We start from the raw sequence: 22,406 nt of genomic DNA, 5'->3' as shown, positions 1-22,406 counted from the left end.
TTCAACTACTATCATCTCTCACTTGCTGCAGAACTTTTGTTTGTTACCATATTAATTTTGAATTTTTAAAGTAAAACCTAACTTATAAAGCTACCGTACAACTCTTTAGACTTGCGCATATATTTGACAATTTCGTCAGCAACAATGTTTTTACCAAAAATTTGCTTTTCTCTACAATTTATAAAATCAGAATATATTTTTAATTTTTATAAATGTTTAAAAAAAAGTGTGCCTATAGTAATTCAGCTTAATATATTGTCTTTCTGAACTTTGAAGTTCTTACTCATTTCCTTTATTCACTCATATTCATAACAAAATTCTGTTATCAAAAAACAGTTTTCATAACCTTTTAATTATCTTTTACAAATTGATAAATTGGATTAAATTAGAGGACTCTAAAACTTAGGCCCCAAAAGTCATTTGCAAACGGATAAAAGCAATCAGCAATGACCTCGTCTAATCTAACAAAATTTTTAAAGCGTTTCCCCTTTAAACTAGTTTGTTGCTATGGTAGAATCATTACATCTTTAACGCTCTTTGCACATCCTAGGGGGTTTCTCCTATTGCAAGCAGTTATCTAAAAATCGCAAAAAACATTAAAAAAAATTAACACAATGACGAAGTAGACTTATAGACAAACTTTAAAAAGAAATTCTAAGTATACTAATAATATGCGTGAGTTTTTTTTTCTAAATCAGGTTTATTGAAAAAAATTTCTTAATGTTACAAAAACTGATTAGTTCGGTATTTAAAGTGTTTGCTTTTATTTTAATATTGAGTTTCTCTAACCTACTCTTTTCCGGCAAGGGACAAACAACTGAGTTTTGCTTGAAATTTACTTCTTAACCACAGCTGTTAAAATTTAATTATTTGACTTAATACACACTTAATCGGCTCGCAATAAGAAGGCCAACTAACTAATTTAAAAAATTCTTAATTATTTGTTTAGAATAAAACGTAAAGTTAAACTAAAAGAATGTTTATAGGCTTCCTCTATTAGGCGTTTCTCTTTCAAACAATTTCCAAACCCTTTCTTGTCAGACTTAGTAATAATCCTTTATGATCCGAATTTATAAGTATGAGTCATTTCTATACCATAGTGGTACTGTTAAATCTTATTTTGGGGCGTCTTTTGTTTACAAAAATAATTTAAGTGTTCCATCAGAATATTGTATGTATTAGTTTCGGCAGTCTATAAAATCGTTAAATTCTTTATTTTTTTTGTTCGCAAAGTGATTTTGATCTATTTAATATCTTTACCATGCCATTTGCTGACTATCGCCCTTTTAAAAACTAACTTATTTACTAATCTACTAAAAGGTTTTAATGATAAAGCACTGCTTTAATTACGGAAATTTATAATAATTTCTAAGTTGTAATCTTGTAATAAAGTAATATGGTTTATATTAACTCTCACAAGGACTATAAAAGATCCCTTACTTTCTTGCGTTAATGTCTGTATTAAGAAACTTAAACTATTTAATTATCTGTGCCTGTAGCTAATTAAAATATAAAGTATATCTAATATTTTTAAATTGTTTTATACATCTCTGTTTGCAGTACTTAAACAGTATTAAATTATTTTTCTATCAGAAAATAATCTGTTTTTTTAAAAAGCGTTTTATCTTTGCTTAAAGTAAACATTCGTGTAAAGCGCTGTATTATACAGTCGAAAGGTAAGAAAGCCTTATATTTGATTAATGATAAATTTAACATTTCGTTAAAAGAAGGGTACTTATTTAAAAGAAATTAAGTTATTTAGTAAAGTTTTAAGTTTCAACTAGTATTAACCAAACCAATAACCTTCCACCTCCCCACACATAATTTTTATAAACTAGAAAATAGTATTTTATACCATCTACAAATAAATTAAGTTTAAACTTTGATTGTGTTACCCACTAATGGAGCTTCATAGTGTTAGAATAAGCCGTATTATTTTACTTGGAAAATCAATAGATTTCTTCTTCAAGTTTAAATAAAACTAAAGAAGATGAAAGTATCATAATAAACCGCTCAGCTTGAATATAAAAGAGAACTAAAAGGAGAAAGTTTAAATTTTTTTAAAAGAATAGAAGCTTGCTTTTTAAAATTAGTGATTTTCTGTAGCTCCATATTGAAATCTCTTATCCGGAGAAGGAGCAAAAAGTACCTGTTACTACATTTACTCCTTGTTTAAACATTTTTGTAAAGTATAAATATAGGCTATGAGAACAGAAACCCCATAACACAAATTAAGTTTACTTCTGTTATTATTTCCGCCTTCTCTATAAATTACACCATTCCATTTCCTTTGTTTTTAGATGTTTACATCTGGGTAGCCGGCACACAATTATGACAATAATAAATAAAATATATAGTGATTTTTTATTATTCAAACTTCAGCTTCTGGTCTACGTTGAGCCTTTTCATACAACTTTAGTTTAACTTTGAGATATTTTAATTAAATTTTGGTTTCTGTTCTGTTTAACGTTTAAAGAATCATATAAAATTAAGCTTTTCCTACCCTTTAAATACAATAATGTTAATAAACATAGCTCACTTTTCTTTAATATATTGTTTTTTTTAGATACGTAGAATATTTTTAATAAACATTTAGATATTTAAAAGAAATATATCTTTATAGAAATACCTCCTAGGGTGTACCCTTCGCAACTCCCACCGCCTTCTGGTGAAGTGTATTAACGGTTTTAGCAGAGTAGTGGAGTAAAAGGCTCTCTATGTTATCTATAATTTCCGTTATAAGTGACAATGGATCTCCTTGGACATGAAAAGAACGAAACAACCGAAACTGAGCTTGTTCTTTTACATAGAAAATACATATTAACTAAACATCAATGTGAGGAACTGCAAAATGTTCTTGACGTTAACCACAATTACGCTAAAAAAGTAGTGCTCCTTGTAAATTGATTAAAAAAATTACCTAAAAAACTTGATATAAAAAGGTCATGGAAACCAATTTAAGGCTAACTACTAAGTTAAAGGAGAAACTCCTAGTCTACCATAAAACTAAAAAAGAGATAGCAGCTCAGCGTATAATGTTATGTAGGGAAACTATAAGCATGTTTCTATATGATTTTAATATAATAACTGTTTAGTTTTGTACCCAAAGCTTCTTGAAATAAAGCATAAGAAGCATAAGAAAACTTTAGAAGAACTCGATGGTAAACTAATGGAAACGAAGCTTCAGTCTGAAAGTCATAGGTCTGTTAGAAGCATATTAAAATTAAATAATTTTTTTAAAAATATCAAAGAGTTGCTCTAAAAAAAATGGAGAAATCTATGGGCAAGTTAAAAAGTCGGCTAGGGCTAGACGTTATTATATCCTCAGAAAATATGAATAAGGAAGTTTTTTCTTATACTCAATCCAGTGACAATTTAAGTCGCCCAAAAAGTGAATGCTCAAGCCAATTTAAAGAAACCAGTTCAGATGAAGTAATCTATTACTTACCTAAACATTTACGATCTTTTTAATCATATATAATTTTTAAAGGTAAATATTTTGAATTTAGAAATTAAAAATAAGCGTAAGCCTTTACATATATATATTATTAAAGTTATAGTTAAATAATATTTATTTGAAAATTATGCGCTTTTGGATTTCGGACATCGCCGCCCAGGAAAAAGGTTAGAGTATAATTTCTTATTATTTTCTATAATAACTTTTTATTCGATTTAAGATTTATAAATTTTAAATTTTCCACTCTTCGGCTTGAACGTAAGAAATGATTGGCTTGACTACTTTGTTACACCTATTAAAGTGTAGTGCAATATTTTGCCTTACAAAATATTTCATATAATAAAAAATTTTGCACACTAACGAGTGTAATTTTTAAAATTACGATTTGTTTCTAAAGTTGTGTACAGCATCCATAGTTTACTGTGAAAAATGTTATAAAAATTTAATTTGTTATACAGGGAAGACAGTTAAAAAAATTTAAATTAAAGAAGAAATTTAGTAGCTGTTATGTTATTATATATAGTTGTCCATAAATTTAGTAAGATTAAATTATTACTTTGCTCTAGAACTTGATCTTTTTTGAGAAGGCAAATTTCTCTTTAAACTAATCTTTGGTGCTACAAAACAACGCATTGAAAGCCTTTAGTTGATAAAATTTAAAAATTAAAACTTACAATCATTAATATAAGTTTTATTCTTAATTTTTTTCTTTATACGAAAATTATATGATAAACTTTTGCCTATAAATACATAAAAATTTAACTAAATTCTATACTTTAATACTTCGTCTTTTTTTAAAAGTAAAAAGATATAAAAAAAGAGTACTAAAAAAAGCTTCTTTAAGTCTATTTCAGGACAGCTAAGCTCGTAAATGAGCAATAAGAATAAAAAATACTTAGGGTATAAACTAAAGTAACGATATCTATTCATTTATAGTATTAGCTTGCTAGAGGCGTGATATATAATTAATTACGCTCAACGCCCTTTACTCTACTATTGAGGGTGTGGAAGCCAATCCCATCATTGCGTCAACAACGAAGTACCGATGCGCTTTATCATCCCAACTAAGTAGCGCATATCAATAAAGAAGTAATAGAAAAGTAATAATAATATTACATGTAAAAGAATAATAAAGTTTTAATATCTTTATATCTAATAGATCTATGAAATGTTTTCGTTGCGAGTACTTGTGTTATCCCGAGAGTCATAATCAAGAGCCTATTAAATATGTTAAGGTAATTACTGGAAATTTTTTAAGGATATTATTGAATAGACTTGAGTTTACACGCTCTATTTAGTTGGATTTGCGCACAAACCAAGGGGCGTGCACCATCCCTCTCAGAACGCGATTATGTAGTATATGTAGCCGATGAATATGTTTGCTTAGGGACAGAACCAGGCAGGAGACATAGACATGGGCCTATGACCGGTTTATATAACAAATGATAGTTTTCTTGATAAAATTTGCTTTTCCTGCATTGTAAGGGATATAAAAAGGCTATAGCTTGTCTGGTTTCAGAAACGACGTAGGGAAGATGTAAAGTTCAGCTCCGTCGTTAAGCTAACCCCGAGATATTTAATCTTCCTACTTCGAGGAATGACAGTTAGTTTAATAGGAGACTAGAGGTTGGGAAGTAACCTTCTTTTTTATATAATTACAAAGCTACTTTTTGACGCGTTAATTTTTAACCTCCGTGTTGGAAACAATGCCTCAAGTACTATCAAATAAAATTGTACGTTTTTAAACACCAGTCAGGCAGATTTTGAACCATTGTATAAGACTGTGTCACCAGCGTGGGGTCTATCGGACATGTAGATGGAATAAAGGAAAGGGGATATTAGGGAGTATATGGGACACCCATCTTTAATTGTCTAATAGAGGACTTTCTCGAGCTTTAGCATTAAAGGCTCTATCTGTTAGGTTTGAGCTTACCACCGCAGTTAAGTAAGGAAAGCCGGCGGTAATCATTTTGAAGACTAGCTCATCGTGCCAAAGCCTTTCCGTTATCCAAAAAGACAACACCTGTTACTTTCCTTTCGAAATCCAAAGGAGAAATTGGGTAAGACGACATGTTATCCAGAAATTCTTGTAACCTAGAAAGGATAACAAGCCCATTGGGTAATAATTTTTTAAAACAAGGGCTAGGGGGTCTAGTTTTAAGAAAAAAATTTACTTCTGCTAATTTCCACCGTTTGGGGAAGTAGGCACGGTTAAGTATTTGTTTAATTATTTTTTTAATCAGAGAAATAGCCCGTAAAGTTAAGTTTTAAAGCATTAAATTAGAAATACCGTCGTGAATTGAAGCTGTCTTTGTACTAAGGAATTGGTAATAATTTTAAATTACCTACTGGTGGTAAGCTTAACTTTGTTACGTAAGTGTTTTTAAAGGTAGCAGTACACTATGGCAAACACAGGCTTGAGGGAATGTTCATTTCGACGGGTTCTAACATTGATTTCAGTGAGTTGGCATATGACTCTACTATGGCGCGGGGCGTTTTAGCTTAGCGGCGCACCATGAATGAGTGGTATTATGTCCCTAGCCACAATGGATCTAATGACCCTAGTTAATTTTTAAAGGAAGTATTATCTGCCCAAGAAAACATATATATGAGGGACTTCTTTTATTTAATTTTCTTTTTAGGCAGTCCGGTTTTCCTATAAGAAACCTTAACCACCTTTCCCTCTTCTGTGAGCGTGCAATAACAAGCTTTAATAATAGCTACCGCTAAAGTGTTTTATGAAAAAGATATTTAATGGCTACCCGTTATAGTTTAATGCACTTATGCATATTACAAAGTTATAAACTTATTTAAAGTTAGTAACATGTAGGTGCTTCTAGAATATAAAAATAGCTATTCACGTCTGATTTAAGTCAAGAATCAAAAAATTATGAGAAAATCGGTAAAATAATTGAAGAAAAAAAAAAAACGAACTGGAAAAACTCTGCTGGATACTTAAATAAGTTAGTATAATGTTGGTTGACTAAAGCTAGAATCTGGTCCTTATTCTGATTGGTTCTTATATGATAGTTATCTTAATGTAGCTTATTACGGGAATATTTTACTTGTCTAATTTACCTAACATTCGTAGCCCTTATGACGTAATAAAGTATCATTTACCACTAAAAAAATATGACAAAGAAGTAGTCGATACAGGGGTTTCTTTAAATAATTTATGTAAACTCGTCAGTAAGTGTCCGCTAGGATTACTCTTTAATAATCCAACCAGGATTCGAGGTACAAAAACATTGACCTACTTTACCACTTATTTACTCTTACTTCGGCCTCACCAATTCATATCCTCCTGTTCTAGTATCAAAAAAACAATCATAAAATAGTTAACAAAAAGACCGATCATTAAACGCGATTAGAAGAATTACTTTAACCCTAGCCTAGAACTTTATAAAAAACCTTACGCAAGAATTCAGAGAAAGATTCCAAGCTCCTGAACAATTAACAAGTCTTGCTAGAGAGTTAGTAAAAGCTTTTAAATTTATAAAAAGTTTACCAAAATAACTCAAAACCCTGAGAAAACCTTTTAACACTATAAGCTCCGCCAATTGACTAAGTAAATAAACTGAACCTGAAGCTTGAAGGTTATGCTATATTGCAGGAAGAAAATTTAAAAGTAAATAAATAACAGCTTGCTGGATTACCTCTGTAGCCTTGAATTAATTATAGCGCTCTTTAGAGCTCTCCTCAGTTTTTTTGAAGCTTACTGTAATCTACGTTCTTGACTATTCAGAGATTGGTCTTGGATAGTACCATGATCACTTCAGCGTTTTCTGGAGGGCGCCCTAAGCTTGTCCCATATATAAACCCTCGCTGGTTGATTTAAATTAAAGTAACAATTCAATAAAACAAATAAATGAAATAATACTTGAATTACATACTCTTTAAAACACGATGCATGTATTTGATTTTCTACTAGTCAAGAACACATTATAAAGAGCTGTGAATCACTCGTTATTAGAAATGATAACCTACCGTCTCGTTTGCGCAGCTTCTTGTAGGCACCTACCTGTTTTATCTCTCTTTTGACTTTTTGGCGGGAGCAGGAAGGTTAGTACGTCAAATGTTGGAGGAAAGGCACTCAAACTAGTTCAATTCTAGTCGACATTAGTACATATTTTTATGAAAAAGGAAGATAAAATAATTTGCATTCTAGCAAATAAATAAACATTATAAAGAATAAATTAGGTGGATAAAATCAACGAAATCAAATCAAAGAAATAAAAATCAAAGAAAATATAATATAGTTGAATTAAATATAATAAAATATAATCTAATAAAACCTTTAGTGGACTTTGACCGCAGTGACTAAGTCCTGTTTAGTACTCGTTGTAACTTACCAGGTGACTGCCAGAGGTTGCTTTTAGTGGAAGCATCTAACTCGACCTTTAGTACTATCTTGGCGCTTTCGTCCACTAATGTACTCTCTTGACTGAAGCAAGGGTTCATGATAAGATCCCCTGGACAATTTTGTGAAGTAGCCTAAAAAAAAGATAGATCCTATTGTTACAATTTGCTCTTGGACTCACTTTGTACTCTCTGATAATGGCATCCAAATTCGAACATATCTTCAGTGTACGGGTCAGATAGCCATCCCTCGGTCAACGTGTAGTGTAAACTGAAAATAATCTGGTGGTTTTTAGTAAACCTCCAGGATCCAAGACTTTTGTGACTTTTTAGTTGAAAAGACATAGTAAACTAAAGCGATTCGCTCTAAAGTGTAAAGTTTATTCATAGAAGATCTACCAAAGATTTTCATTATGGTTGCCCTGCGAGGGGAAGAACAAGATGGGTTGTACATTAACCAAGGACAGCTGTAGGCAAGGCCTGCGTATCGTAAGGTAAGCTTTTAAAACTGGTAAAAGATTCTGAGGTATTCTGGAAATTTGTGGCATAGGTTCGGCTAAGTAACGAACTTAAACTCCATACAGAACGACGTTGGTAAAAAAACTAAGTGGATCACTAGCATTTGTCGTACGCTAACAATATCTTTTGCACTAATTGCGGTGTCTGCTGTTGAAAAATTAAAAGGTTACGTGCTACTTTTATCATGAGTGTTGGTACTTTCGTAAAAAGTAAACAGTAGTATGCAGTGCCAATACTGCCTGCTATTCTAGTATTGTGCTAGACTCTAGCAATATGTGCTGTATTGATTGGCTTAAGTTCAGCTAAAGTGGAAGAAAGTTGGCTAAAGTTGTATGAAATTGACCATAGTATAGTACTTATTCCTAGTGGTGTAGGATGTGCTGGGGTGCTAGTATAGTAATTGCATTGTATAGAAGAGTATTGTTACCTAGCATATACTATATTCACGTGGCACGAGAAAAGGATGAGGTTGGCGTAGAGTAAGAAGTAAAAAAAGCAAAAACCCTACGAGTAGGTGAAATTATTTATAAGGAAAGCCCTAAAAAACGAAATAAGTTAAGTGAAAAATTAGTTTGGGTCGAAGAGGTTATAAATATTGGTTTATTTAATATTAAATTCAACAACTATAGAAATTTAGAAAGCTTAGTAATAAGTTGTTTATTGACTAAATTATCTAATTAAAAAGATTTAAAAACTGAAGTAAAGTTAGGGATGCTTATAGTTTATAATAGTAAACGTGATAAGTTTAATTGGGAGGAGTGACGGCCTCAACGTAGGATGGGATTTATTTAAACCCAGGAGCTTAAATAAACTCCACTGATACCTTCGGTAAAAAAAAATTTAATATTATATTAGCTTCTACGATGCTGCATTTGTCAAGATTATAGCAATAAATTGACAATAAAATTATAATAAGTTTTTATATCGCCGAATAGAACACCGCTCCCCCACTTTACTTCTTGCTATTAATCACTAAGATTTAATTATACCCAGGATGAGAGTGAACACTTCGATGAATTCTATATATACAGCTTTAAACTTTAATAAATTTTTATTAATTGTACTTATATATTTTTTTTGATTAACCTTTAGTAGTATAAAGAGCAAGCATTTGAATTAAACCGTAAAAAAAACCCCGGTTTAGTAACGAATTTATAAATATAGTAGCGCTTCTTGCAGGACTTATTTAAAAAAATAGTATCACTTAAACTTTAAAGATAAAATTAGTTTAAAGAGAAAAATGTCATAAGTAATTCGTTACAAAAGACCATATTTTGATAAAAACTTAAAAAATATTAAAGTATAAAGGAGAATGTTTAACTTCCGCTACCCATTTCTAGAAAACTTTTGGCGCTCTTTGATTTTACAAAAGCTATTACATAAAAAAAATGGGTTTCACTTCAACAAAGTTAAACGTCAAAATTAGGTCTAGCGGCCAAATGGTATTATTTACTAAGGTACTATAAATTCTAATTTGTAATAATGATTTAACCATGGAAAATTTATTCGAGTTTTAAAGCGTAACAAGTATTTTTATTCCTAGACTAAAAGGTTCTTTTAAATTTGTTGGAATAACTTTAATACTTTTTCTTCTTTTTGTATAATAAAATTCTAGTGCCCGCAATACTAATTAAATTTGCTTCACCGTATATATGAAGAAGGCTTATTAACTAAGTTTTTGATCAAATTTATTTTTAATAAATTAATACTAATATTATTAAAAAATATCTTCTATACAAAACAACTAATTTTTTAAGATTTCAGGTAAAAGTTATGTAAACTTTTCATTAAAAAAAATTATACATTTTATTAATTTCAAAGTAAGTGCTACAGATCCTATCAGTTTTCTTGTACATATTAAAGCAAAGCACGTTTAGATATTAATAGCAACGAAAGTATTTTCGCTAAGTTTATCACATAAAGAGCTGTAAAATCGATTTTCTATACTTTATAAAATAGTTTCTTTATAAAGTTGAACATTAATAAGCAAGAAACGACTTATTATTAATACTTTCAACGCCAACAAAAACGAAATTAAACAGTTTAATAAAAAAAATACTTCTTGACAAAGAACACTCATCCACTATGTACGCCATATAATTCGTACAAAAGAGGCCTAGTATTTTAATACTCTGGATGTCAAATATCTCAACTTTCTTTATATATATTTTTTAAAAATTAATACTTTCCCTATACTTCCTGTAAGTACTTTGCTAACCTACTATAGAAGTTTACTTCTTTAGATATATATAGGATTATTTATTGTTATTAATAATCACTAGCGTACTTAACCTAAATTATATTACTGTAAGAAACGAATATAAAAATAGGTGGAAAGTAACGAAATTAAGGCTTTTACCTTTAATAAAACTTAATAATAAAATTTACATCAGATAAATATTAAATAAACAAAGCTGCTTACTACGTTAATGTACTAAATAACTTTATTATTTATTGCAATAAAAATAAAATTAGAGTAAAAAATTTTTAAAAAACCTAAATATAGCCGAAATGGCTTACTAATAAGAAAATCTCTTTTCCTGGTTTTATATTTTTCCCAAGTGCGACTATTACTGTGGAATGTAATAACTCTAACAACAGAATAGGCAATAACAAGTTGCATTCATTAAGGCAAACGTGCTTAAATTTAAATTATTTTGTGTATAATTGTTTACATATAATATTAGTCTCCAATAAGCCATTTTGTCTTTTCAGACCCGTTAAATTTTTTTCTTTCAACACTTAAGAACACAAGGTCTGTTAATTTTTTTTGTTGTTAAAAATCTTATTAGTGTCTTCCACAAAATTTAAAAGCTTTTTGTCTAACAGAAGACTTTTTTTTTTAATATAAAATTGAACTAAAACATGGGAATAAAATGGCTCTTATTTACAAAGTTTTGTAGCTTCTTTAGTATTAGCGACTCAGCGATCTTTTCACTCCACATAATCAGGATAATAAAGAAAAATATTTAGTGTTAGGTAAAGATTTGCGTAAATTCGTTATACAGACTATACCATTTTACTGCCTCAGATTAATGCTAAAATCGGAGAAATATTGTTAACCAAAACTTCTAAATACTGAAGTGCTGACTTAAGTAGGTTTTTTAAACAGAAAGCTGATTATCCCATTACAACCAGGGGCTTCCTTTGTATTAGAGAATTTAACAAGACACTGTTTGTATCTCTTTTCTGCAAGTAAGCTTGTTGGTGTAAAGTTAAATTGTGGTGCAATTAATCATTAAAATTCGGTATGCCTAAAAATAAGGTGGCCATCGCCGGGCAAGAAACTACAAGTTTATATCCTAAAAATACTGACATTAAAGATATACTAAGCCCTTCTTAACGCAAGAATACGAAAAATATTCAAACTTTTAACACAATTACAGAAGAACCATCTAATACACTAGCATTAAGATATTTTGAAAATAAAGTGTAAAATAATTCTTTACGCCATACAAATTTACGTTGCAAATTTGTCAATATCCTAAAGTGGCCAACTAAAAAGCAGAATTTCAACTAACAATTGTTTTAACAAAAATCAACTAATTTAAATTAGTCTGAACGAGATTAAACCAGCGCCATTTTCTTTTCTATGCAATCAACTTTTGGGTCGAAGGTACGTATATAGAATAATTTAAACTTCTTTTTTAAAAGTTATAAAAATATATAAAACAATATTTCGTTTCAAATTACCAAAGAAAATTTATGATACAAAAATGGTTGTAACTAAATAGAGTAATCTCTGATATTTAATCGCTCTTTCATTAGTTTTCCTTTTTTTTTCTATAATGCTTAGTAGATTTTGCAACAATTGCATAAGTAAAATAATCAGCTACTGCTGTTTGTAAAGCAACTACTTTCTGTTGCTTGGCTTCTAGTTTATGATACATCCGTTAACTAATATTTAGTTTTCATTCTTGCTCTTCTATCTTTTTTTATTATATAGCCAGCGTTAGGCAAACTTTAAAAATATGTTTTCTAAAATATATTTAGAAGTCCCTCAGCAGCTGTGCGTGGCACAAAATAGAGTACGTCAGCAATCATTCTAATGAGTTTCCATAAATAGCTTAAAGTCCATTTAAATGAATATAAGGTGACCGTATTTTTAAGGGGAGTGTCAGTTTCAGATAATATAAGAGAGTTCAACATCAAAGAACGACACCCTAGAAATTTCTTAAAAGTAGGAGAAGCATTTAATATTGATTTTTAAAGTTTTAAAAAAATTAATTGTATATTATATTATATTACAGCAAAACACCCAAATTATAAATAAACTTTTTGAACGTTATAGATCTTAATACTTTAGTTTTTAAGTGATGGAAGCCCGACACACAAATATAATTGTATTCTAGTAAATAGTACTCTTCATATAGTATTATTACCATACTACTATACTACTACTCCACTATATTCTGAAGGACAGCACTGTTAACATGAGCCAATATTGGTCAACCAAAGAATAGCTGTATCCAATATACAAATACAACGATAATATAATGGCATAATAACACTGTATATCTTTTTGTATGCTAAGTGAAAAGCAGGCATCTTTCATTAACCACAACTAACTGGTAAAGCATAAAGCGAGGACTTTTACTCAGCTCCAATAGTGATAGATTAGACACAGAGTGCTGTTTACATACTACTTTTTATAGCACAGAGGGTAACCATAGCTTTCGTACGCAACTATTGCCTCTGTTAAGTTATTATATGCTATAAACTTAGCCAATGCTTCCACAAAAGCACAGGGTCTGTCGGCCTCAAGTAGAAAAGCGCAAGAAACAAAAGACAGGCAGTATAGGAGTAGATCGATAGCAGCAAGTCACTAAAACAAGGTTAATTATCCAAATTTTAGTTCAGTTGCACCATAAGATCTTTTAGCAGCGTAAGTCTCAAACAAACAACTCTACTAGAATCTTGTATGATCAAGGCAAATTAACATCAGCAGGGTAACGGAACTTTTACTGATAAAAGGGAATATAGCCTCTCCCAAAGGCCTGCCATCTGTTCGAGTTTTTACCTTTAAGAGCAGCTGTTCCAGCCGTGCGTAAAAGCCAAATTTAGAACTCTTCTAGCCAAAAGCTAAACTTTATACTACTTAGCCAAAGTACGACATGCATAATCACGATCCTTGTTTGGTAATAATTCCTTTGAATTTAAGTTAAAGTTAAAAGTTAAGGATCAATAGCCTACTACTAGTGTTTCAGCTAGAGTCAAAGATGACAAGAATAACAGAGGGTAGTTAACCAGCAACTCAGATCATAATACTAGAGTTGACCTTCAATCTAAACTAGGATGGTGACTCACCCTGAGGATCAACATCATGCCCATAACCGATTAACTAGTCAGTCAGTACATGACATCTCCTTGCAGCTCGGTGAAGAACTTGTAGCAGAAATGCAAAATTTTATATATAGGAGTTATCTTTTTAGGTAGCTTTACGATAATAGCCTGGCGGCACAAAGCAATGGTTACATTGCTAAAGAATGCACGTCAGAAATACGAAGGCTCACAAGATTTAAGCCAACAGTCTAAGGCACTCGAAGATGCCAAAGACTACCATTAATAGCCCAACCTCTCGCTGTTGACAAGTACGTTTCTTTAAAGCCTCACAAAAAATAACGCGTACCTGGCGGCTCTCAAAGTATTCATGAAGGTTGCCTAAGCATATTTCCGCAAAAAAATTTTGAATCAAAAGTGTAAGAAAAGGTGTAGACAACCTGCAGGAACATGCGTAAGCAACGAGAAAGGAAAAGATTCCAATCTCATATAACGGGTTTTTGAAGGCGTTAATAACAAAAGTGGCCATAAATTAGGCTAAAATAGTGTCATAACCCAGTAAAAGAACGTCACTAAATAAAATAACCTAAATTTCATAATCAATGGCACATCACTGTTGTACCATTAAAGGACAAGGAAACACCTGTCACAATGCTACAATTGGTTGATGATTTCTCAGTTTAAAAATTAAAAAGTTTATTCGTAGTTTTTTTATAAATTATAAGTTGCTAAATTCAGTTCTTAATCTGCTTTAAAATTTTTTTTAAGTTTTTAAAATCAAAATTAATGTTTCTGTCTAAAAATTTCTTGACTGTCGTTTTTTCGATGTTAAACTTTTTAATAACGTCTTCAAAAACTTTTAAAAATTTGTTATGTAGTGGAATGTTTCTTTAAAAAACTCATTTACAAGATGGTCGATTAATTTTTTTTTGTCTAGATAGTATAACAGCTTCTTTTTGTTTGTTTATAATATGAGGGGTACCTTCAAGACTAGTTTACATGTAGTTATATAAATTTGGTTCGCGCACCTTTTGCAGTTCCTTTTCTCTCTTCTTTAGTTCGTACAGTTTTTTGCTGCGGATAAGTTGTCTTTAACAAATAAATTAATATACAGTGCTTTCTAGTACTTTACTTACTTATATTGTCATATACCTTATTTTATAATTATATTACTTACTGTCTATAATGTAAAAGTTCTCGAGGCTTACAGCCTTCAAAATCAACGCAAGAGAGTATATTATTCCAACGCAGCCTTGATGTGTGAAGATGATATTTGTAGTTTTTATAAGCACTAACTCTCATTTAAAAGGCTGCATTATAATGGAGAAAAGTGCAGAATAAGGGCCGCCCCGCAGCAAGCTGTGCTTAATTGCAAACGAAAATTATTGTGCGATTAATAATAAAAAACTTTAGCGGAAAGCGAAAACCTTAATGCCTCATAGCAGCGAGGGATATAGCTACCGAAAAGCGCTCGATCCCTTCCTCTCTGAGAACTCAAATCTCTAAACGCTTATTGGTACATCAGTGATTCCCTACAAGGCGCTCAACTTTTGGAAAATTCGGATGGTTGTAAAGAGACTGGATTAGAGCTTTCTTGGCTCGACCAGACACTAGGAAAAGTCATATACAATTAAGCAGCTAATATATATATTAATTGTCGATAGAGAAAGTAACAAATGACCAGTAAAAGTAGAACGCCATAGAAGGCATGTGCTTGCTGTGCTTGTGCAAAGACACGATATTAAAAAGTTAAACCGCTATTCAGGAATGAATAATGTAATTTAGAATATATCGTTCCCAAGTAACTGTCTAGCTTTTTTAGTAATAATAAATGAATGTACGAATCTTTTTGTATAAAAGTAGAGACCTTCTAATTATAATTAATTTTTGGTGAAATGCTTAGAGAAGAAAAGTTTCAAAGTGATTTAATATTATTTATATTAGTTTTTGGTGGATAACGAACCATTTACTTCATACAAAATTACAAACATACATTGTTTAACTACTGGATAAGTTTAGCACTAATAAATAACAAAAAATTGACTTTTAACTGTTTTTTTAAATCTTTTAAGTATAAACCTGAATATTCAACGGGATAGAAGAAATTCATATATCACGAATACCTATAGAGAAACGGAACTAATAAGTAAAGACAGTTACTAAAAAATTATTAGCAAATAAAATTGGATGATCTATCAGTATTACTCAGGGAATCTCATAATAATACTAGTTTGAGAATTTTTAAATTAAAGCAGGGAATTCTTGTGCTTCTTTAGTGTCAATAGTATAAACGCCTAATTTAATAATTGTTAGCTACACCACCGCCAAATATAAGCCTTGAAAAGTCTAATTTCTGATCGTAACAAAAGGATAAAACTTTACACATAAAAATAAAAGGTTTAGGAATATTCTAAAAAAGAATATGTTATAGTTATATTTTTAGCCCGGAATTTAAATGATCTTATTAAAAAATGTACTTTTTGAATAAAATATTATGAAACCTAATTATCCTAATATTTTGACTTCAGAATCAAATTCGTCAACATTTAAAATTCCCAATTTTACTCCTATTCTGTTACTTTTGCGCTGCCTAAACCATGTTACGAGCTGTAATGCGCTATCAGGGGTATATTTGTTGTATTAGATTTATACAAAATTCAATTTAATTGCCAAGTATATTAACTTAATAAATCTTTTAAATGACTCTTTATTAACCATAACTTATACTTTCCTGAAAAAAAAAAATTATTTTTTATACAAAATTTTAATTATTTATATGGTTAAGTCAATATAAAGATTTCCATTAAAACCAACAGCAATGTAGAAATTATTTTTTTTAACTTGTCCTGCATTTAACGGGGCCTTCACGCTCAGTTAGGATTACGAACCAATTTGCTAGCTAAAAAATTTTAAAAATTATTTTACTTTAAAAATTCAAACTTTTATTAAGGTAATAAAGCTTAAGCCTTACTAAATACAATAAAAAAATTAAGTCCTATATACAATATTTATTAACACTACATATTATATTCTTAAAGGCTATTATTTTTTATTTTTTTACATTAATCGTTACCTTCAGATACTTTTGCAATAAAGATGAAATAATTTCTTTAATTTACTATCACTATAAATAATTGATCATTAGTACGTGCACACACACGAATTATATTTTTATAATGCAATGCTTTAGGGTCTACTTTCACCACTTATCTGGTGCGTAGAAATATTTAGATTCTCAAAAATAAATTTCAAAATATATATTTTGAAGGCTTGTTGTATTAATTGTGAGAATAGAGGTACAATTGCTGTTGCATTTAATATGTAAAAAGTAGTTAATATTTTAGATCTATTGCGTAAGAACTTTTATATGTGACATATGCTTTTAACTCTTTTAACACCCTTAAAATACCAAAAAAAAGGACAAAAAAATTAATTTTGTAATTATGTGTGTTTTTTAAGTATATATTTTAATAGAATAGTGAAAAGAAAGCAAGTTCTCCTATCTCCAGGCACCAGAAAGAGATATATTATCTGCCTCGTGTATAATATTTCCCTTATAATTATCAACTTTGTATACCATAAAGGATTACCCGCCTTTCTTTTTACTTAAATTATGTCCTTTAAAATGTTAACTTCTACCCAGAGAACTCTTGATGATGCAGAAGAGGTTAATAATTTTTAAATAATGAGTGACTTCTGTATGGGATTACAATCTTTTACTTATAAGTTAGTTGAATACTATTACCGGAGGATAAAAGTTTTTATTCCCACCATTGCGAAGATTTGTTTGCTCTCAACTTTTATTGAAGATAGCTTAAGGATGTATATATACTTCTCAGCGCAGGTGTAACTTATTCTCTATATTTCCTTTTTTATAAGCTTATTCTTTACTCATGCTGTTAAGTATTACTTTTTCGCAAGACGCTTCTATGGATGGTTTAGTACCTTTTACATCGTTTTCAACCTCATTGTCCAGATGGGAGCAGTTTTATTGATCTTAATAAAAAAAAAACGTTTATTCGCTATTTCTTCTTTGTTTGTTGTAATCTTTTTACAGGTAAAATATGTTTATTTAGCTTTATTTTATATTTCTTACATTTTTAACGCTTCATTTTTTTGTTCAAAGTGTATTATGTACAGCCCTTTGTATAGCTGGAGGTTTTTTGGGAAAAGCGCTGCGCTATGTGGTTGTCTGATTCTTCTTTTAGTAGACGCTCGTGTAACTACAAGTAATAAAGACGAATTCGCCGGTCTTCCTGACATGGGATTCGTATTGATTTCTATTTTTAAATTTTAGATGAGATTTTAATTGAGGTTGTATAGGATAAGCCTAAAAGCCTTATGCTTCTCGTTGGGAGGATTATGACTATTTTTATATTTTTTACATTATTGCATTCTAATATGAGTTACTTTAAATGGTTCCTCACTACTATTAACTTTGCGTTAATACTCTCTGTAGCCGCTGGTATCTCTGCAAAACTTTCGGCTTTTATTTTGGTTTATTTATAAAATTCATTTATCGAATAGACTTTTTTATTAGGCTTTTAAAGGTTTTGATTTTATCGATTGAAAATGTAAGCATGAATAATTTCTGGTCTGTTCCTGTACGTTTTTAAGCTCTTTGCGCCTATTGTCTTGATATTAAGCTTTTTATATTCTTTAAGGAGTGGATGTCTGATTATGTGCGTTACGATTTCTTCCTTACATTATCGGTTATTGGTAATTTTTTTTGTTTTCTACTTACTTTTCCAAGTTTTAGTATTGTTAGGACAAGCGTGTAAACAGTATTATAGCAATTTTAAGCTTTCTTTATAAATATTATTTGCAGTAAAAACGTTTAAGATTTATTCAAAGGAGAATTACTATTTTTGACGTTGGGTAAAAACTTAACCTGCTGACGGATCTGCTTAGAATAACCCATAGACTTTTATAACTTTTAAAAACCTGCTGACTTAGTTTTTTTATATTTCAACTACTCCTATATTATAACTCGAGTTTCAGTTCAAATCCTTTTTATATCTAAAAAATGCGTTAGCATTTGGAAATTATTTTAAAATTGGTAGTCTTAAGCAATATTTGCACTTTATCTTAGCTCCCTAACAAAATATTAAACTAGAAGCCTATAAATTAATTTCTCACTGATGTAGTAGGAGTGTGTCAATTCTTAAAAAACTAGTATTATTAGGCAATTATGACATTAAGCGAAAATTATTATTATAAAACTCCCTCATGTTAAAAAGTTACCTTGTAAATTTAAGACGGTAAATTCATACCATTCAGTGTAAGGAGAGTTAACCAGTTTACTTAACTGCGTATAGTACGGCAAAATTATTGTTAGTGGAACAATAGCTTGGCGAACCTAATTTTTTTTTAAGCGTTCAGTATTATCTATTTTATGTAAAGTTAGCGTTGGAGCCAATTTTTTTTTGTTCAAAAGCAATAATATATATTTCCCAACAAATAAAGGACGTCTTTATTTTATAAAATGGTTGGAGTTTTTGTGATATCTTATAAACTACGAAGCTGAACTGTAATAAAAAAATATTCTTTTATATTTTGTTATCCAAAATGCAACCTTAAATTTGAGAGTGAAATTTTTGATCTATTAGAACACCTGTGCATTTTTTTAGTTGGGTTTTTATTAAAGGTTTATATGTTTGTCTTTGATATAAGATAAACAGAAAGAGCTTTAAATTATCAGTTTAAAGTAAAAAATATTGGGGGCAGAAAAAGTCTAAATAAACTTTTAAATAGTACTTAACTTTAATTGTAACTCATTTTTATAACTTTATTTTTGTTTTAAATTTATCCACGTTTTATTACTTCAATATAAAAAGGTGGGCTGCTTTTCATAGTGAGTCACGGCGCAGGTGATATAAGTGTTGATAAAGCCAAGAAAGCCTTTTAATAAAAATATTATTTTCTCAAATTTTTTGATACATAACAAATTTAGATCGACTTTTTGTATATGTAAACTCTTAATTATACAGATTCTTTTTAATGCATGTGGTTATCTCTAAAATAGTAAGTTTTACGAGATTAGTGAATAGTTTTACATACGTACTTTCCCAATTACCTTACGGAGTTTTTAAATTAAATTGCAAGCTTTGGTTTTTATTAAATTTACGCAAGGGGGGCTAAACTTTAATGTATTGTGTATATTAGGAGCGAATAGAATTACTTAGTGGGTTTTACTGCAAATGGGGAACTTGGGAAATGTTTTGTTCATTTACTCACTTTGTTTTACTTTTGTAGTCCGTATCCAATTGATAAGGTAGGTCAAATTAAATTTCTCTTTTCTTGTATTTTTATTGGTTATTTCTCGGGTTTCTGATTGGATTAACCGCGGACCATTTTCCTGTGAAAATTTAGTCTTTTGTGTGTGCGTTTTACGGTTGGGTACTTCATACTTAATGTATTATACACGTTTTTTTTTTGTTTTCTGTTTGTGTTTTGTGTTTTAAATTGTGTCTTAAATATTGTGTATACTAAGTTATTGCGTAAGGTTTCCCGATTTTTAATAACGATATAGTAAGATTAGACTTTCAATCCGACTTTTATACATTTTATTATAAGTAATCAACCACTAGTACAATTTAAAGTCAAAACTAGATTTTTTTTTGGCTATATTCTTAATACAGTCTTTATTTCTACACTTTCATATGTTTATATTAATTTATCAATCCTTTTATTTTCCTATTAGAGTGACCTATCTTTATTATTTGGTCAGTGGTATATATGAAAGTCGAATGGATCGAACGGCTCACTTAAATTTGGTAGTAAAACCGATGGTTCGCTTGAGATTCTAGTAAGGTCCGATTCCTTTGCGCTCCAACGATTCGGGGTAAAAATTGCTGGGGTACTTAATGAAGGTCGTACCTAAGACATGTAAAAATTTGTTATTGAAAGTGTCTTTCTGGTATCATTTATAACTATTGCTTTTTATCATTAATATAACAATAAATAGTGTAATAAACGCTTTAACTTAGAGAATGAATCGTCTTCTATCGAATAAATAATGTTATTACTTAATTCTCCCAAATATGAAAGACGAAAGTTAAAAAATAAATGGTTGCCTTTGAAAAACATCTAATCAGTTGCTCTACTTAGAGCAAACTTATAAAAATTTAAAAGTTTATGGGTGGGAACATTATTGACTAATAGTAATAGGTTGGTTTTCTTCTAAGGTTTATTTCGTATACTACATACTTGCGGTTATCCATAATAAAATAAATTTTTATATAAAAGTTTTAAAAATAACCTGAAGCGCTTAGTTCGGCAATTGAGCCATCCTATAAAAGATCTTATTTGAAAAGTGTAATAAGTTAAATGAAAACTCAAGGCATAGAGAAAAGATAAACATTCAAATATATGATACTACCCTTCAATTTTACTAAAACATAACTTAAATAAAAAGTATGCTTACTTCCAAGTCTAATGCTTAGGTCAGTTAAATATAACTTTTCAGCGAGAGCAAGTTGGTTCTCGTTTTATATAGAATTGTAAATAATTATCATGAATCTGATGGCAATAAAACCAATATTACTTTAAAAAGCGCATTCACTTATTTTACATATTACTTTCACTTCTGATAAGCTCTCTAACTTGTTACAAAGAATGCCCTCAAATGCCGGGATAAGATAGTTTTTAAGGTTGCTGGTAGTGATAGTTACTAGCAAAAATAGAGAAATGGCCATATAATGAAATAAAAGCTAACTTCTGATGTGTATTGAGCTTTATCATATGAAATCTTACAATACTTCTGTATTGGTTAGAAGTAAAATTTTCGTAAAATTGGTTATTATGTAAACATACACAAAATTACGATGCGTCTGTAATATAAAACCCCTCGAGACAGATTTTAAGCCCTTCACGGCTATAAGAAGGGAGCTAAAGGTTGCTATAATGCGCGACTTTCTTGCAACTGGCGAATTTTGTATATAGGGAAGAGTTGTACACGTAACTACCAAACCAAATAAAGGTGAGTTGGCAACGAAAAAATCGAACTGTGACTTGAGATTGCGCGACAATGCTCTAACCACTGATTCACGGTGACAACTCATCTTTTCTGTTGACAAATTACGTATACAACTTTGTTAAATATATTATAATTAGAAGCCTATGCATCGTTGTTATCTTTTTAAGTCATCTGCAAATTGAAGCTAGGCAAAAGGGCAACTGTATTCACACTTCTTGATAATGCTTGTGTAAATTAAAAACCATTGCAAGCAGCTAAAGGTAGCTAAGGGGGTTGTCGCTCTTAATACATAGTTGTAGCATTTAAAAGTGATTTGGAGGATTATAGGCAAGATTTTGTCCTCACGAAAGCGTGAGAGAGAGTCGAGGTAACGAAAGGTTTCGGAGTAGATATAACATCGTGGTCACGAGGATTGCTCTGCTCTTTACAGAGTTACACTTCTCACCACGCCAACAAGTGGTCCTACACCTGAAAAGGGCAGGAAATATATTTATTAAAGGATTAAAATAAAAAATTTATAAAACCCAAAAATTATCATATGAAAATATTTACAAAAACAGAGAAGCTTGTCGGCTAGTGCCAAAAACTAATGATGGGGAAGGAGGTTTTCATCTGTGTGCATTCTGTTCACTGCTAAAAGATAGCAAAATCACCTTTGTAACTACACGAAAGAAAAAGGCAGATTTAAATTCAGCTATTTACTAAGTCTAATATAAAGGTATATATGGTAACTGAAAGTCTCTAACTACATGTTTTCTAACTAACCTTAAAACAACGTACTCACTCGAGGGATTAAAATCTGGCGGGTGTGGG

The 22,406-nt window shown here is 30.3% G+C and overlaps 1 protein-coding gene and 1 long non-coding RNA gene across 2 annotated transcripts; both read left to right on the top strand.

Moving 5' to 3' along the window:
- Nucleotides 1-2,773: 2,773 nt before the first annotated feature.
- Nucleotides 2,774-3,331, top strand: LOC135146258 (uncharacterized). The gene is made up of 4 exons (XR_010283759.1): nt 2,774-2,886; nt 2,943-3,042; nt 3,096-3,201; nt 3,252-3,331. It is a non-coding gene; the product is annotated as an uncharacterized LOC135146258 (long non-coding RNA).
- Nucleotides 3,332-17,213: 13,882 nt separating this feature from the next.
- On the top strand, nt 17,214-19,888 carry LOC135146278 (surfeit locus protein 4 homolog). The gene is made up of 9 exons (XM_064078440.1): nt 17,214-17,282; nt 17,343-17,459; nt 17,520-17,672; nt 17,742-17,885; nt 17,939-18,112; nt 18,166-18,219; nt 18,280-18,334; nt 19,453-19,485; nt 19,781-19,888. The coding sequence occupies exons 1-9, from the start codon at nt 17,229-17,231 to the stop codon at nt 19,798-19,800; spliced, it is 804 nt and encodes a 267-aa protein (XP_063934510.1). The 5' UTR covers nt 17,214-17,228; the 3' UTR covers nt 19,801-19,888.
- The last annotated feature ends 2,518 nt before the right edge of the window (nt 19,889-22,406 follow it).

The sequence above is a fragment of the Zophobas morio genome, unplaced genomic scaffold (genome assembly GCF_036711695.1).
Source record: "Zophobas morio isolate AGI-343-1 ecotype UQ-CSIRO unplaced genomic scaffold, CSIRO_AGI_Zmor_V1 ptg000221l, whole genome shotgun sequence".
In the NCBI taxonomy this organism is placed as follows: Eukaryota; Metazoa; Arthropoda; class Insecta; order Coleoptera; family Tenebrionidae; genus Zophobas; species Zophobas morio.
The sequence above is the reverse complement of the archived record's forward strand: the minus strand, read 5'-3'. Positions and strand labels throughout refer to the sequence as shown.

What these genes read in the sequence shown, in the direction of transcription:
- LOC135146278 (XM_064078440.1), top strand. Translation starts at nt 17,229, where the DNA reads ATGTCCTTTAAAATGTTAACTTCTACCCAGAGAACTCTTGATGATGCA. An exon ending in TTGTTGTAATCTTTTTACAG is followed by an intron (nt 17,673 to 17,741) that starts GTAAAATATGTT and finishes TTTTGTTCAAAG; the next exon opens with TGTATTATGTACAGCCCTTT. An exon ending in CATAGTGAGTCACGGCGCAG is followed by an intron (nt 19,486 to 19,780) that starts GTGATATAAGTG and finishes TGTGTATATTAG; the next exon opens with GAGCGAATAGAATTACTTAG.